Source organism: Trichosurus vulpecula, chromosome 7 (genome assembly GCF_011100635.1).
Source record: "Trichosurus vulpecula isolate mTriVul1 chromosome 7, mTriVul1.pri, whole genome shotgun sequence".
Lineage (NCBI taxonomy): Eukaryota > Metazoa > Chordata > Mammalia > Diprotodontia > Phalangeridae > Trichosurus > Trichosurus vulpecula.
The window spans coordinates 8,931,555-8,945,879 of NC_050579.1; the positions used below are offsets into that span (position 1 = coordinate 8,931,555).

Sequence of the window (14,325 nt, forward strand, 5' to 3'; positions counted from 1 at the left end):
TCTGTTAGAAGGGAAGAGGGGGCAGGTGAAGGGGAATGAGTGAATCTTGTTCTAATTGAATTTGACCTGAGGAGGGAATAACACACACACTCAATTGGGTATCTTACCCCACAGGAAAGAAGGAGGAGGGAGATATAAAGGGAGGAAGATAGAAGGAAGGAAAGATAGAGGGAGGGGTAATCAAAAGGACCACTTTTGAAAAGGGACCGGGTCAAGGGAGAAAACTGAACAAAGGGGGATTGAATAGGAAGTAGCAATATAATTAGTCTTTCACAATATGAGTGTTGTGTAAGTGTTTGGCATAATGATATACATGTGGTCTATGTTGAATTGCTTGCCCTCTTAGGGAGGGTTGGTGGGGAGGGGAGAGGGGAGAGAATTTGGAACTCAAAGTTTTAAAAGCAGATATTAAAAAAGGGGGTTTTGCATGCAAATAGTTAATAAGATATACAAGCAATGGGGCACAGAAATCTATTTTGCCCTACAAGAAAGTAAGTGAAAAGGGGATGGGGGGGAGAAGGGTGACAGAAGGGAGGGCTGGAGTAGGGGGGAGGGTAGAAATGGGAAGAAAATTTATAATTCCAACTCTTGTGAAAATCAATGCTGAAAACAAAAATATTAAATTAAAAAATGGAAAAAAGATAAAAATTACATAAGCAAAAGAAAAACCACGCAAATAAAAACTTATAAATAAAATTATATAAATAAAATGTATAAATAAATAAAAAATTTAAAAAAATTAATACATCCTGATAAAAAAAAGAAAACTTCAGACATGTCCATCCAAGATCACACAGGTATCAATCAAGTGGCAATCAGGGTTTTGCACCCAGTTCCACTGACTTCAAACACACCATACTTCTTTCTTGCGAGTTAGAAATAGCATTCAACCCGAGACAAATAAAGCTTTCCAGAATGAGTCACGGATGCACGCTAAAGGAATTTAGAACAAATTAGTCTGTGGCTCCTATAACATATCTAAATTCCAAAATCTCCATTGAAAGGTATGGTCATAACACTGTCTATTCCAACCCTTCTCCAGGTCACTTCGACCTGGGTTACCATGTCAATAAGGAACAACTTTTACCTCTTCCAGAAACTAGCCAATGAACCACGGCATTTGATTTCTTGCTTCGAACAGTCAGATTTTTTTCCAAAGAGCACAAATGGGAGATAGGCCTTAAAAAAGGATGTATTTTATCTTTGATTGAGTGACTGAAGTCTCTGTTCATTCACCTCAAGTCCTTCATGGTCACTGCTTCTTCAACTAGGCTGAAATTGAATCGTGGGCTTTACTCAAATTCTTTACTTTTTGCTCCTCCAAGGTATTGTGGCGGTACACTGGAACACCACCAACTAATCTAGCTAAGAACACCAAACTTGTGAAATGGCTTCCACAGAATGATCTGCTTGGTATGTGCTCAAGTGTGTGGTGGGGTTAGAAGGGATGAAGTAAGAATGTGAAAGTGAGGTTACAGAGGTGCCTGTAGACTATATCTATGTGACTGTCAGTAGACAGAACCAAGGACAGCTCTAACGGTTTTTAAGTGATAAGGTGCATACATAATTGTAGTTATCTTCAGGGCTGGAAAGGACCCCTCAAGGCCAGTTAATCTAACCTGGACCTCTGTAGAACTCATTTTGATGATTTCCCTTAGAAGAGATCATTTTTTCTTTGACTGAAGACCTCCAGTGAAGATGTACCCACAATCTCCCAATATATTCATTCCACTTAGCTTTAGGAGAGTGTGACTATTATCAAGTTTTTATGATGTGAAGACTGAATTGTCTTTTTGCACAGTTTCTAATTTAGCCTTCTGGGCCAAGCAATAAGGGCTCATTCCAGTGATCCATGGCCATCCTTCACATATTTGAAGACAGGTCTCATATACTCCTTTAAGCATTCTCTTCTCCAGGCTCAATTTCCCCATTTCCATGATTATTCCTGATACAGCATAGATTTCAAGATATTCACCATCCAGGTCACTTTCTTTTGGATGCTTTCCAGCTTATCAGTGTCCATTCTAAAATGTGGCACTCTGCACTCTGCATAGAGCACAATGTTCCAAACATGGTCTGACAAGGCCAGGCCTCAGTAATGCACTGTGAATTTGCACTAGCTTTGGTTGACTCAAGCTTGTAGTCAGTGGAAATCCACAGACTTTTTTTCCAGCAAAAAAGATACAGGTGAGTGGTAATAGATTGGACTAGATGGACTACCTCTAAGATTTTCTGATTTTTTTTCAGCTCTGGAACTCTTGGAGCTCTGACCATGGGCATAGGTTGTGGTGAGGGTCAGATAGAGGAACCAATAGTTGGCATTGATCATTCCTTTCGGGGTCCATAGATATGCCAGGAAAATTACAACAGTTGGGAATTAACAAGTATGACAATGGCGCACTGTCAATTTTCCTGAAATCAATTTGCTAAGGACTATTTGGCCTAATTTTTAATAAAAAGAAAGCATTGCTGTTATGACATCAAAATGACTCAATCCAATAATGATTGGCCCAGTTGACGCATAGGGGTATTACCTTTACAACAATGGCTTTTAAGTAAATTAGTTGTAGTAAAATCATTGTGTTTCCCTAAAGTTGTTATAGAGTGATAGGGAGGGTCTAAATGGTAGCTAAAAGTCATCAGTCATCAAAGTAGGATTCTGGGAATGTAAGTTTTAAAGCTCAGAACCATTTTCACCACTGCCCATGGTGTGGTGGTCATGGTCAAGAATTACAGATTTGGACAGCTATGTGATGCAGTAGATAGAGCACTGAGCCTGGAGTCAAGAAGATGTGGGTTGAAATCTGACCTTAGTTATTACTACCTGTGTGACACTTGGCAAGTCACTCAACCCTGTTTGCCTCAGTTCCCTCATCTGTAAAAAGAACTGGAGAAATAAATGGCAAACCACTCCAATATCTCTACCAAGAAAACCCCAAATGGGGCCACAAAGAGTCAGACATGACTGCACAACTGAACAGCAAGAAACCAAGCCTGTCATAGGGCATGTAAATGGACAAATAACAGAACTTCTATTATACCATCATAGGGGCCAAGTCACTAGTGTTTTCTAGTGCTTGACCAATGAAGTATGTTTTAGAAAAAAATACTCTGATTTCCCACAATAGATAATAGTAACATTGGCTGTTTCTAGTGCCTTCAGATTGTGAAATATTCTATTCTCTGCAAATTAACAGATTATTAAGTCATGGAGACTAATTCTTTCTCTATTTTCCTTCCTAGCTCACCCAAAGACCCGGGCATTCATCACTCATGCTGGCTCTCATGGTGTCTACGAAGGACTGTGTAATGGAGTGCCAGTGGTGTTGATGCCTTTGTTTGCAGATCAGATGGACAATGCTAAACGCATGGAGTCAAAAGGGGCAGGAGTGACGCTGAACGTCCTTGAAATGACATCTGATGATCTCAGCAAGGCACTGAAGAAGGTTATCAATGATAAAAGGTAAGAAAGTAAGTTGGGATGGCATGGCCATTTGCTACAGAAACCTCTAATGCTGGTCTGCCCCTTCTTAGAGTAAACTTAATTTATGCAACTGCAGATTTCTAATAAGATATATTGGGAAACAATCATTCATTTAGATTATATTTTAAATTAATAGCTTGGGGGGGGGCTCTTTTTGTACATTTCTGTCATCTTCCATTGACTTTTCTCCCTCACAACAAAGAAGTATAAGTATTCAAAAGAAATATCTCTGACCAGGAATGCCTTCTGTGACTTTCTAACAAGTGATAAAACTTGAAATACTTGGGAATTGATGACCTCTCAGGAATTTCACTTTGTACCTTGGGATGGCTTTACTTAACAACTGGAAATCTGCTTTGATATGTCTTCCTCCCTTGATCTTACTTCCACCCTCAGGCACCAGGCAAGACAAGTCTCTTCTCCCTTCCATGTGACAGTCCCTCACACTTTGAAGGCAGCTGTCATGTATCCCCTAAAATGTTCCCTTCTCTAGGCTAAATGATGCCCGGTTCTATCAGCCAACTCACATTCAAGTTCATTCCTGATCATCATCCTCTGCAGGTGCTTGACTTCATTAGTGTCTTTCATAAACTAAGTAGCCAGCCTGAGCACAGGACTCCTGATCCAGTGTGTCCAGGCACCCTCATTATAGAAACTCAGCTTGGATCAAGGCAGCCCCTTCCAGTCTTTCTGACTACAATCTCACACCCTTGAATGCTAGACAGCAAGCATGCACTCCATAAGACATGTACATGAGCTATGGTCTAGTCACATTTCCTCTACCCTCTGATTGATCCTGTATCTTCTTTGATCTTTTATTCTCCAAAAAGAGTTTGAAAAGCCCTTTTTTGTTGTCCTTTGAGTTAACCAACAACTTCCTTTTATTGTAGCCTTTAGGGTGCTACTATGATTTATTTGGGGTTTGGTCACCTTTGGTTTCCTTCTCACAGTTTCAACAATCCGGCTAGCAGCTTCTGTGGGGGTATAAGATCCACCCACAGCCAGCACCCGGAAAGCTGCCAACAGCAAAGGTTCTTTTGATCTGCCTTAATAAGGAAAGCAAGGTTAAAGGGGTTGACAAGCTTACTTTAATTCAGCACACAAATATCATTCACCTAGTTCAGGGGGAAAAGCCAGCACCCTGAACTTCAGAACAAAATACAAACAAATTACAAACATTAACAGACAGACCCAATACAATTCATAGTTACCAACATCTAGGTTCAGCCCAGGAGCTCAGAGCAAGGGCTGGCCCAGAGTCACATGCCACTACTGCTGTGGCAAAGAGCTCCAAAGAATAAACAGCAAACCCCTGGTTTTTATATCATTTTCAGCGTCAGGGGTGAGTCACACATGCGACTCACCCACATGACCTAGAATCGTCACAGAGAGGCGGACTTAAACCCACGTGGTCTAAAAGCCTCTGCTCTCCCAGACATGTGAACTAGGCCCTCCCTGGAGTTAGCCCCACCATGGGCCCCACCTTAGTTGCCAATCCACACCTACTAAAGTTTTACACATAATAGGGTTTGGGCCTGGGGTTTAGCACCTAGTAAGGCTCAATGAATTACTCAAAGGGAACAAAAGCCAAACTATTCAAGGGCACTCGTTGAACTAAGTGCTAAGGAGCCCATTTTTGGTTACCAACACACTCACCCACTGCCTAGTACACAGTCGCTTCTTCATTGACTGAGCTGAGTTATTTGATGAGTTCCCTATGTGGCCACATCAGGATCTTCAGACAATTCACCTTTATTCCTCTTCACTGAAATAAATAATTTTGCTTCATTATTTTTAGTTTCCTCTCCTTCTTGAGATGATTTTCTTTGTAGGATTTTAAGCAATAGTACCCTAGCTATTCTTTTTTTTAACTCTGAAATTCACTCTCTAAAAATCTTGGGCACCACAAAGATTTTTGACATTTCCTCATCTATCACAGACACTGTAATGAAGTGTTCACTTTTCCCCCAAGCTTATTGCTATGTTTATTTCAACAATAAGTTCCCTGCCAGTAATCAGATTCAGATCCAAGAGAATGGTTCTTCCTGAGATTTCCCCCACATCTTGAAAGGTCAGCAAGTCAATGGAGGAGTTGCTCCAGCTCTCTGTCTTATGCAGGGTGACACTTCTAGAAGGTGTACAGGTAACTGAAGTGCACCCTTGCCCTACCATCCTGCCAGTATACTAGCTTTGTGATTCACTTCAGGAGCCATCATTATTCTTTCTGGTCATGCAGTCTTCTGTTTACTTCTTCCACTACCATGCCTCTGTCTCTTCCTCTGTCAATCCTCCTCAATCACTCTCCACCATGTTTCACCACATCACTTGGTAAAATCGATTTCTTGATACACACTCAATAAATTCTTGTTGAACTGAATTGAATTGAATATACATTGTCATTTCATCCTCTTTTATCTACTCTTCTCTATTTGAAGTAGTTATTTCCTTCCACTGATATGTTCTAGTCATCAGTCACATCTCCTTAGCTAATAGAACTGCACATTTCTGTGTAGGCTTCTCCGTAATTATTTTCTTCTTATGCAAAACCTACTAAATTCCGAGGCATCTGGCTCTGTGAATATGTGCAGACAATTTTCTTCCTCCCTCACTATTTTCTGTTTAATGCCCTTTTGATCAAATTCACTAATCTTCAGCCGATTTTATTTTATTTTATTGGCCCTCATTAGAGGCATTCCATCCCTGCTGAAGTATGTCATTCCTAGCTCTTAAGTTGTAGCTCAGAAATTCAAGTCCTATTCCCTGACACTGTGTTTAATCTCTTTAGCATTACTTATCAGGTTGTGTCTCATATTCAGTTAAACTTTTTCTGCCAGTGTCTTAATGCATAAATCAATTGCCTCTGGTTGTTCTTTGTGTGAGAAGATCTTCTGAAGAAATCCAGCTTGATATACTGAGTAAGAAATAAGAACCTGAAATCTCAAGGCCTGGGTTTCAATCCTATCTCTCATTCTTACCATAGACTAGCCATTTCAACTCTCTGATCTTCAGTTTCCTCTTTTGTCAAATGAGGGAGTAGGACTTCATAAACCCCAGAAATTCCTTCCAGCTCCAGCACCCATGGAATTCTGGCCACCTAATGGAACTTCCTTTAGATATTGTCTATCTGTAGCTAATCCTTTACTATGTTGGTGTCTTCGGTCCATCTGTTAATTTAACAATTCATCAGTGACATCAATTCTGAAACTGATTTATGATTTTAATTCTTCCTTTTGGAAATAGGCCACCTCCATTAGAATGTGAATCCACCATCTCTGGAGATCTTCAAATAGAGATTGAAAGATCACTTCTTGAGACTATCTTGGATGATATATATGCTTTGAAAGGAGGATTGATTAGGTGACCTCTGCAGTCGTTCCAGCTCTGTAATCATATAATTGTATAATTAATTACTTCTGGAATGTATGATCTTAACTTCTTATGGAGTGACCAAGTAACACTGAGAAAACAATAAAAAAACAGCAAGGAAAGAAAGTCTAACTTCTTTATAACTTGGCTACCTGTAGAGCAACCCAAAGAGGTCATAGTTCTCTATCACTGGAGACTTTTTTCTATTAATCTATCTTTTTAATATTTTCAGCTATAAGGAAAACATCATACATCTGTCAGCTCTTCACAAAGATCGGCCTATCAGTCCCCTTGACCTTGCTGTGTTCTGGGTGGAATTTGTGATGAGAAACAAAGGGGCCCCACATTTACGTGCTGCTGCCCATGACCTCAACTGGATCCAGTACCATTCCTTGGATGTCATTGCTTTCCTCCTGGCTATTGTATTGACTGTTGTACTAATTGTTGTGAAATGTCTAAAGTTTTGTTTTCAGAAATGCTTTGGTAAAAAAGGAAAAGCTAAGAAAGCCACCAAACCTAAGTCTCATTGAGCCACACTTCAAAAACTAGATAAATTTTACTTTGTTCTCCCTATGGTTTCTGAAAATGTACCCATATGAATTCCATGCACACCCAAGCACACAAATACACATATGTATCCTCATACAGATAACTAATTTTCAAATCAATTTTTGATAAAAAAAATCTCAATCTAATTTTGTTGTTTATTGAAGTAGGAGCATAGAGCTTATAGTAGTAAGGCAACATTCATGACCTCGAGGATGACCACGAACCTGCTTGAATGGTTTGGAACTGAGAAGTATAAGAAATTCTCTAGATAGAAGGCAGAGGAAGTATAACATTTATTTAAACACAAGAGAATTTAATCTCAGGACCAATAATTCTTATTATACCAAAGGACCAAGCTGTACTGTAACCACATACCCCCCACCCTCCACCTCCAAAGGGTCGTTTATTAAATAATCACTCAGGAATACTAATTCTCTGCTCAACACTCTCTTCTGCAGCTCTGTTGATTCTGAGTTCCTCGATCCTCGAAACTCTCTCTTGTTCTGCACTCTCTGCTCTGCTGTCTCTCTCGATGCTGTCTCTCCCTCTATGTTTGCTGCCTCAATGTCTTCTTGATGTCTGCTTCTGAATCCTGCTGTCTCCCTTCTGCTGCTCCCAGTTCTGGGCTCTCTTTTTGTACAGTCCTAAGTGGCATCCGATTCGCTTGAACTCAGATCTCTGATTGACTGAATTCGTGATGGACCAGAACTCAGAGAACGTACCATTGGTTCCAGTCTTAGCAACTCCCCTTAGGGCCCCAAATGCTTCATGCCCACATCTCCTTAGCACCTAGTAAGTAGGGGCTTTAAGCCTACTTACAAACAAAGATATAATCAGACTTTCCCATCTAGGGCTACCTGAGGCTTATTGAATAGGTGGGGAACATCTTCAATCACATTAATATTACAGAGCTTGAGAGCTAGAGCATGACCCTTTAGTCTAACCACTTTATATTACAGCTGAGGAAGTGGAAGTGCGATGAGGGAAAAACTTTGCAGACGAAGATGAGTCTTAGAGGAGGGGCCTGATAGCTTACTTCCCTTTTCACATGGAGGAGAGATGAGCTGCCCTCAGCTTGGCCTCAGAGGATAGAATTAAGAACAATTATGACTGAAGGAATTACATCATTTAGGTCAGGGTCAGTGAAAACCTCCTAACAATTGGAACTATGCAGCAGGAATGGCCTGACTCAGGAAGAAGTGAGTTCCCATTCACTGGAGCTTTCCAAGTCAGCCTTGGACGACCAGTGCCTGGAAGGCTGTATAAATAATACTTGGGAGGTTGCTCCAGGTACAAGTTTGACACAATGACCACTAAGATCTTTTCCAACTCTCAGATTCTGTGATTCTAAGACCTTCTCTGGGGTTACACAGCTACATTGCAGCTGAGCTAGGAAAGAAGCCAGGTCTTCTGACTGTCAGCTCTCCTTTTTCCCTCTCAAGACACAATGTTCTCAAGGCACAAAAGCTAGAACATGACTGCAGGACTGATTATCCTTCTTCAAGATTCCAGCTTTGAATTGCTTACAACATTGCTTACAACAACTATATGAGTCAGTTATCCATTTGGAATCATTTTTTTTAAAACAGGAAACATATACAGCACCCCTTTTGTGTGGTTTCCTAATGAGTTGTGACTGTTAATCATTTATTATAAATGCTAGTGCATTCCCTCCCCAACCTTCTCTCTAGTTCCACCTTCCATTTCTTTGCAAAACACTGCTGGGTGAGCTCTTCTGCTAATAATACTTGGGCTCATGGGCTCAAGATTCATGTGAACCTTTGGGATGCAGGAAGGTGGGCACATTTGCTAAGATGGGCTGCTGCTCTTCTTCATAATGTTGGCAATTAATTAGACTCTGTCCCTCAAAGGAAATGGATTATTTCTGCATTGCGAGAGCAAGACAGATCAGGCCAAAGAAAGAAAAATGCCACATGGTACTCTGCTAGTACAAATGGATCAGAATGTTATCAGTCACCCACAAGCAGTATTTGTAGCAAAGTCACAAGTCATCCTATTGCTCAAAACAGAACTAAATATATGAATAAATCCCTATTAATTATTTTTCCTGGAGGCTCTTGTTTGTGAATTGATTTTGCTTTTGTGTGCATTGTTTTGGCTTCTTTTGATAACCACTTAGTCATTGATTGATTCAACAATGTATGTTTATAGAACAGCGACAGTCCTAATGGAGTTTTCAGCCTAAATGGTCCACTAAGAAGCATACTGATATGTTGCTACTTGGATGCATCTGCAGCCCCATTGATGTGGGTCTTCCTCCCTCCCTTCAAAGGTCCACCTTCTTCTAAAACCCATCCATCCTTTTTCATTCTTCTGTATTATTGTCAAAATGCCCCAACTGATGATCAATAGGCTGGGAGACTGCCTACCCCCTTTCCAATCTCTTTAACATTGCTTCCAGTGTTCAATTCTTCAATGACAACAGAAGCTGTAGAAGGGTGGCATCTTAGGATTGTAGACCTACACCTACAAGGGGACTCAGAAGCCATCAAATCTACCCCCCTTATTTTACAGCTGCATAAAGTAAGAAACTAGAGGGAACAAGCCCAATATATGCTGGCGGATAAGTGCTAAAGCCAAGATTCAAGCCCCCGTACTCTGACTCCAGGATCAGATCAAGCACCTCTGTGGCAGCCTTATTTCCATCACCATGCTTCTTAACATTTCCCTTTGGGTGACTGATAGCCTCAGTTCTTTGGCATTCCCAGTGTTCCGTGGCTTACAGGTAAACAATATTGCTAGAAGAATCTTGGTGTTTAAAAGACATGTAACTTGGGAATGTAAGGCTGAGTAGAAGGTCCCACAAGATCTCAGAGAAAGGAGAGAGGAATTCTTGATGGAGGAAGGGGCAGTCATAGACAGCTGCACAGATTGAATGAGTTTTGAGCTGAAACTCCAAGGGCAAATATGGTTTTGGGTAGAGTTGGGAGGAAGGAAGAGAGAACATTCTAGGGAGAGTGAACATCTCGAACAAGTCTAGAGAGATCAGAGAGTATGGAGGTATAGTCAGGGAAACCCAAAAGTACATTTGTCCTGGGAAGTTTGGAATTCTTCCCATGAGAATGAAGATTCAGTACAGATTTAAAAGCAAGGCTGTGATGTAATGAGGGAGTACAGCAATGTTAAGGATGGATTCAAGTTGTCAAAGACTGGAGGCACACAGACCATTTAGAATTGGTCCAAGGGAAAGTGAGTGATGGCTTGATCAGAACAGTTTTGTGGGAAAGTATAAAAGTTCCAGAAGAGATAGGGCAGATGCTGTAGAAATGACACTAGCGGGTACCTCTGAGCTTCACCAGAGAAGTCCAGCTGTGCCACCTGACAAAGACCTAATGCTCATAAAGCTAGAAGGACTTAGGATAACAGACATAAGAGCAGGTGGAAACCTGCAAGCAGTGTGTGCCCTATTCCTGGAAGCCCTTTCAGCATGGCTGGCCCCAAACCTGAGCTTCCTGTAATATGAGGCATGGTCTGGACTCCACTGATATCAAGTGGATATGGCCATGGCCAGGATAGTGTCTCCCATTGGTCAGGTTTGGGCATGGTCATCCCTCTCTTTTGTAAATACATTCACCTTGGGGAGAAGTATCTATGAGGGAATTGTCAACTTAACCACAACATTGATTAATATTGATTGGTCATCCTCTAAGACATGCCCCCTTACTTCTTTGGAAAGACATTTCTGTGTTCATAGGAAAAAATGCTCTACATCATTATTGATGAGAGAAATGCAATTAACACAACTCTGATGTACCACCTCACACCTATCAGATTGGCTAATAAAGCAAAAAAGGCAAATGTTGGATAATGGAAGAGATGTGGAAAAAATGGGACACTAATGCACTATTGGTGAAGTCTCCATTCTGGAGAGCAATTTGCAACTGTGCCCAAAGGGCTATAAAAGCATCCAGCAATACGGCTACTAGGTTTGTATTCCAAAGAGATAATAAAAAAGGAAAATGACATATTAATACAAAAATATTTGTAGCAGCTCTTTTTGTGGTGGCAAAAATTGGAAATTGCAGGGATGTCCATCAACTGGGTAATGGCTGAACAAGTTGTGGTATAAGAATGTAATGGAATACTACTTTGCTATAAGAAATGATGAGCAGGTGGACTTCAGAAAAACCTGGGAAGACCTACATGAACTGATGCAGAGTGAAGGGAGCAGAACCGAGAGAACATTATACACAGTAAGTGCAATGTTAAGCAACGATCAATTATGATAGACTTAGCTCTTCTCAGCAGTACAAGGATCCAAGACAATTCCAAAGACTCACAATGGAAAATGCTGTCCCCATCCAGAGAAAGAACTAATAGAGTCTGAATACAGATTGAAGCAGACTACTTTCATTTTTTTTTCTTTTTTCATGCTTTTTTTCTTTTGGTCTATCTCTTCTTTTACTACACAACTAATATGGAGATATGTTTTACGTGATTCCACATACATAACCTATATCAAATTGCTTACTATTTTAGGAGGGGGAGGAGATAGAGAGACAGAGAGAGGGAAAGAAATTTGGAATTAAAAAGTTTTTAAATAAATGTTAAGAATTGTCTTTACGTGCAATTATAAAAATACTATTTAAAAGAGACACCTCTGGGGATGCAAGTTTTTCTATTCTGCCAATTATATTTGTTGTCTAGAAGATAAATGCTAACTTTGTGAATTTCACTAGACAGGCAGCCAAGTGGTGCGTTTCATAGGCACTGGACTTGGAGTCAAAAAGATCTGAATTCTAATCTAGCCTCATACACTTCCTAGCAATGTGACCCTGGGCAAGTCACTTGTGCTCTCTCAGCCTTAGCTTTGCCATATGCAAAATGGGGATGATAATAGCACCTACCTCACAGAGTTGCTGTAAAGATCAAATGTGATAATTATACAGTGCATAGTACCGTCTCTGGCAAGTAGTAAGCATTATAGAAATGTTGGGTATCCTTATTTAATCCAAGCCTCCAAGAAAACCATGAACTGGTCCCAGGCCATAGAAGAGCTTAAAAAGGATTTGGAAAAGCAAGTTAGAGAAGTAGAGTCAATAACTTGCTAAAGGAGACCCTCCCCCACCAAAATACCAAAAAACATACTGAAGAAAACAACACCTTAAAAAACAGACTAACTCAAATGGCAAAAGAGCTCCAAAAAGCCAACGAGGAGAAGAATGCCTTGAAAGGCAGAATTAGCCAAATGGAAAAGGAGGTCAAAAAGACCACTGAAGAAAATACTACCTTAAAAATTAGACTGGAGCAAGTGGAAGCTAGTGATTTTATGGGAAATCAAGATATTATAAAACAGAACCCAAGGAGTGAAAAACTGGAAAACAATGTGAAATATCTCATTGGAAAAACCATTGACCTGGAAAATAGATCCAGGAGATATTATTTAAAAATTATTGGACTTCCTGAAAATCATGATCAAAAAAAAGAGCCTAGATATGTTCTTTCAGGAAATTATCAAGGACTGCCCTGATATTCTAGAGCCAGAGGGTAAAATAGAAACTGAAAGAATCCACAGATCGCCTCAAATAGATCCCAAAAATAAAACTCCTAGGAATATTGTTGCCAAATTCCAGAGCTCCCAGATCAAAGAGAAAATACCTCAAGCAGCCGGAAAGAAACAATTTGAGCATTGTGGAAACATAAGCAGAATAACACAAGATCTAGCCACTTTTACATTAAAGAATGGAAGGGCTTGGAATATGATATTCTGGAAGTCAATGGAGCTAGGATTAAAACCAAGAATCACCTACCCAGCAAAACTGAGTATCATGCTCCAAGGCAAAATATGGATTTCAATAAAACAGAGGACTTTCAAGCTTTCTCAGTGAAAAGGCAAGAGCTAAATAGAAAGTTTGACTTTCAAACACAAGAATTAAGAGAATCATGAAAAGGTAAACAAGAAAAAGAAATCACAAGGGACTCACTAAATTTGAACAGTTTTGTTTACATTCCTACATGGAAAGATGATGTGTGTGATTCATGAGACCTCAGTACTAGGGTAGTTGAAGGGAATATATATATATATGTGTGTGTGTGTGTGTGTGTGTGTGTGTGTGTGTGTGTGTGTATGTATATATATACACATATATATACACACATATATATGTATATATACAACATATATATGTATATACATATACATATATACACATCTATATGTGTGTATGTATATATACAGTGTGTTTGTATGTATGTATATATGCATGTGTATATATATATATATATATATATATATATATATATATATATGGACAGAGGGCACAGGGTGAGTTGAATATGAGGGGATTATGTCTAAAAAAATAAAATCAAATTAAGGGATGAGAGAGGAATATATTGAGAGAGGGAGAAAGGAAGGGATAGAATGGGGTAAATTATCTCACATAAAAGTGGCAAGAAAAAGCAGTTATGTAGGAAGGGAAGGGAAGTCAGGTGAGGGGGGAATGAGTAAATCTTGCTCTCATCCAATTTGACCTGAGGAGGGAATACCATAGACACTCAACTGGGTATCTTACCCCACAGGAAAGAAGGAGGAAAAACATGAAAAGGGGGTCTATAGAAGGGAGGACAGATAGAGGGAGGAGGTAATCAAAAACAAACACTTTCAAAAAGGGCCAGGGTCAAGGAAAAAATTAAATAAAGGGAGATAGGTTAGGAAGGAGCAAAATATAGTTAGTCTTTCACAACATGAGTATTGTGGAAGGCTTTTACATGATGATATGCATGTGGCCTATGTTGAATTGCTTGCCTTCTTCAGGAGGGTTGGTGAGAACAGAGGAGGGGAGAGAATTTGGAACTCAAAATTTTAAAAGCAGATGTTCAAAAACAAAAAAAAAAAATGTTTTTGCATGCAACTGGCAAACAAAATACACAGGCAATAGAGTGTAGAAATTCATCTTCCCCTACAA

The 14,325-nt window shown here is 39.8% G+C and overlaps 1 protein-coding gene across 1 annotated transcript in view; it reads left to right on the forward strand.

Moving 5' to 3' along the window:
- Window positions 1–7,512, forward strand: part of LOC118856505 (UDP-glucuronosyltransferase 1A3-like) — a 38,657-nt gene extending 31,145 nt beyond the window's left edge. The window contains exons 5-7 of the mRNA XM_036766820.1: window positions 1,326–1,413; window positions 3,244–3,463; window positions 7,083–7,512. Of these exons, the coding sequence (XP_036622715.1) occupies window positions 1,326–1,413; window positions 3,244–3,463; window positions 7,083–7,380 (606 nt within the window). The 3' untranslated portion in view covers window positions 7,381–7,512. The remainder of the gene's footprint in view (window positions 1–1,325; window positions 1,414–3,243; window positions 3,464–7,082) is intronic.
- Window positions 7,513–14,325: the final 6,813 nt, after the last annotated feature.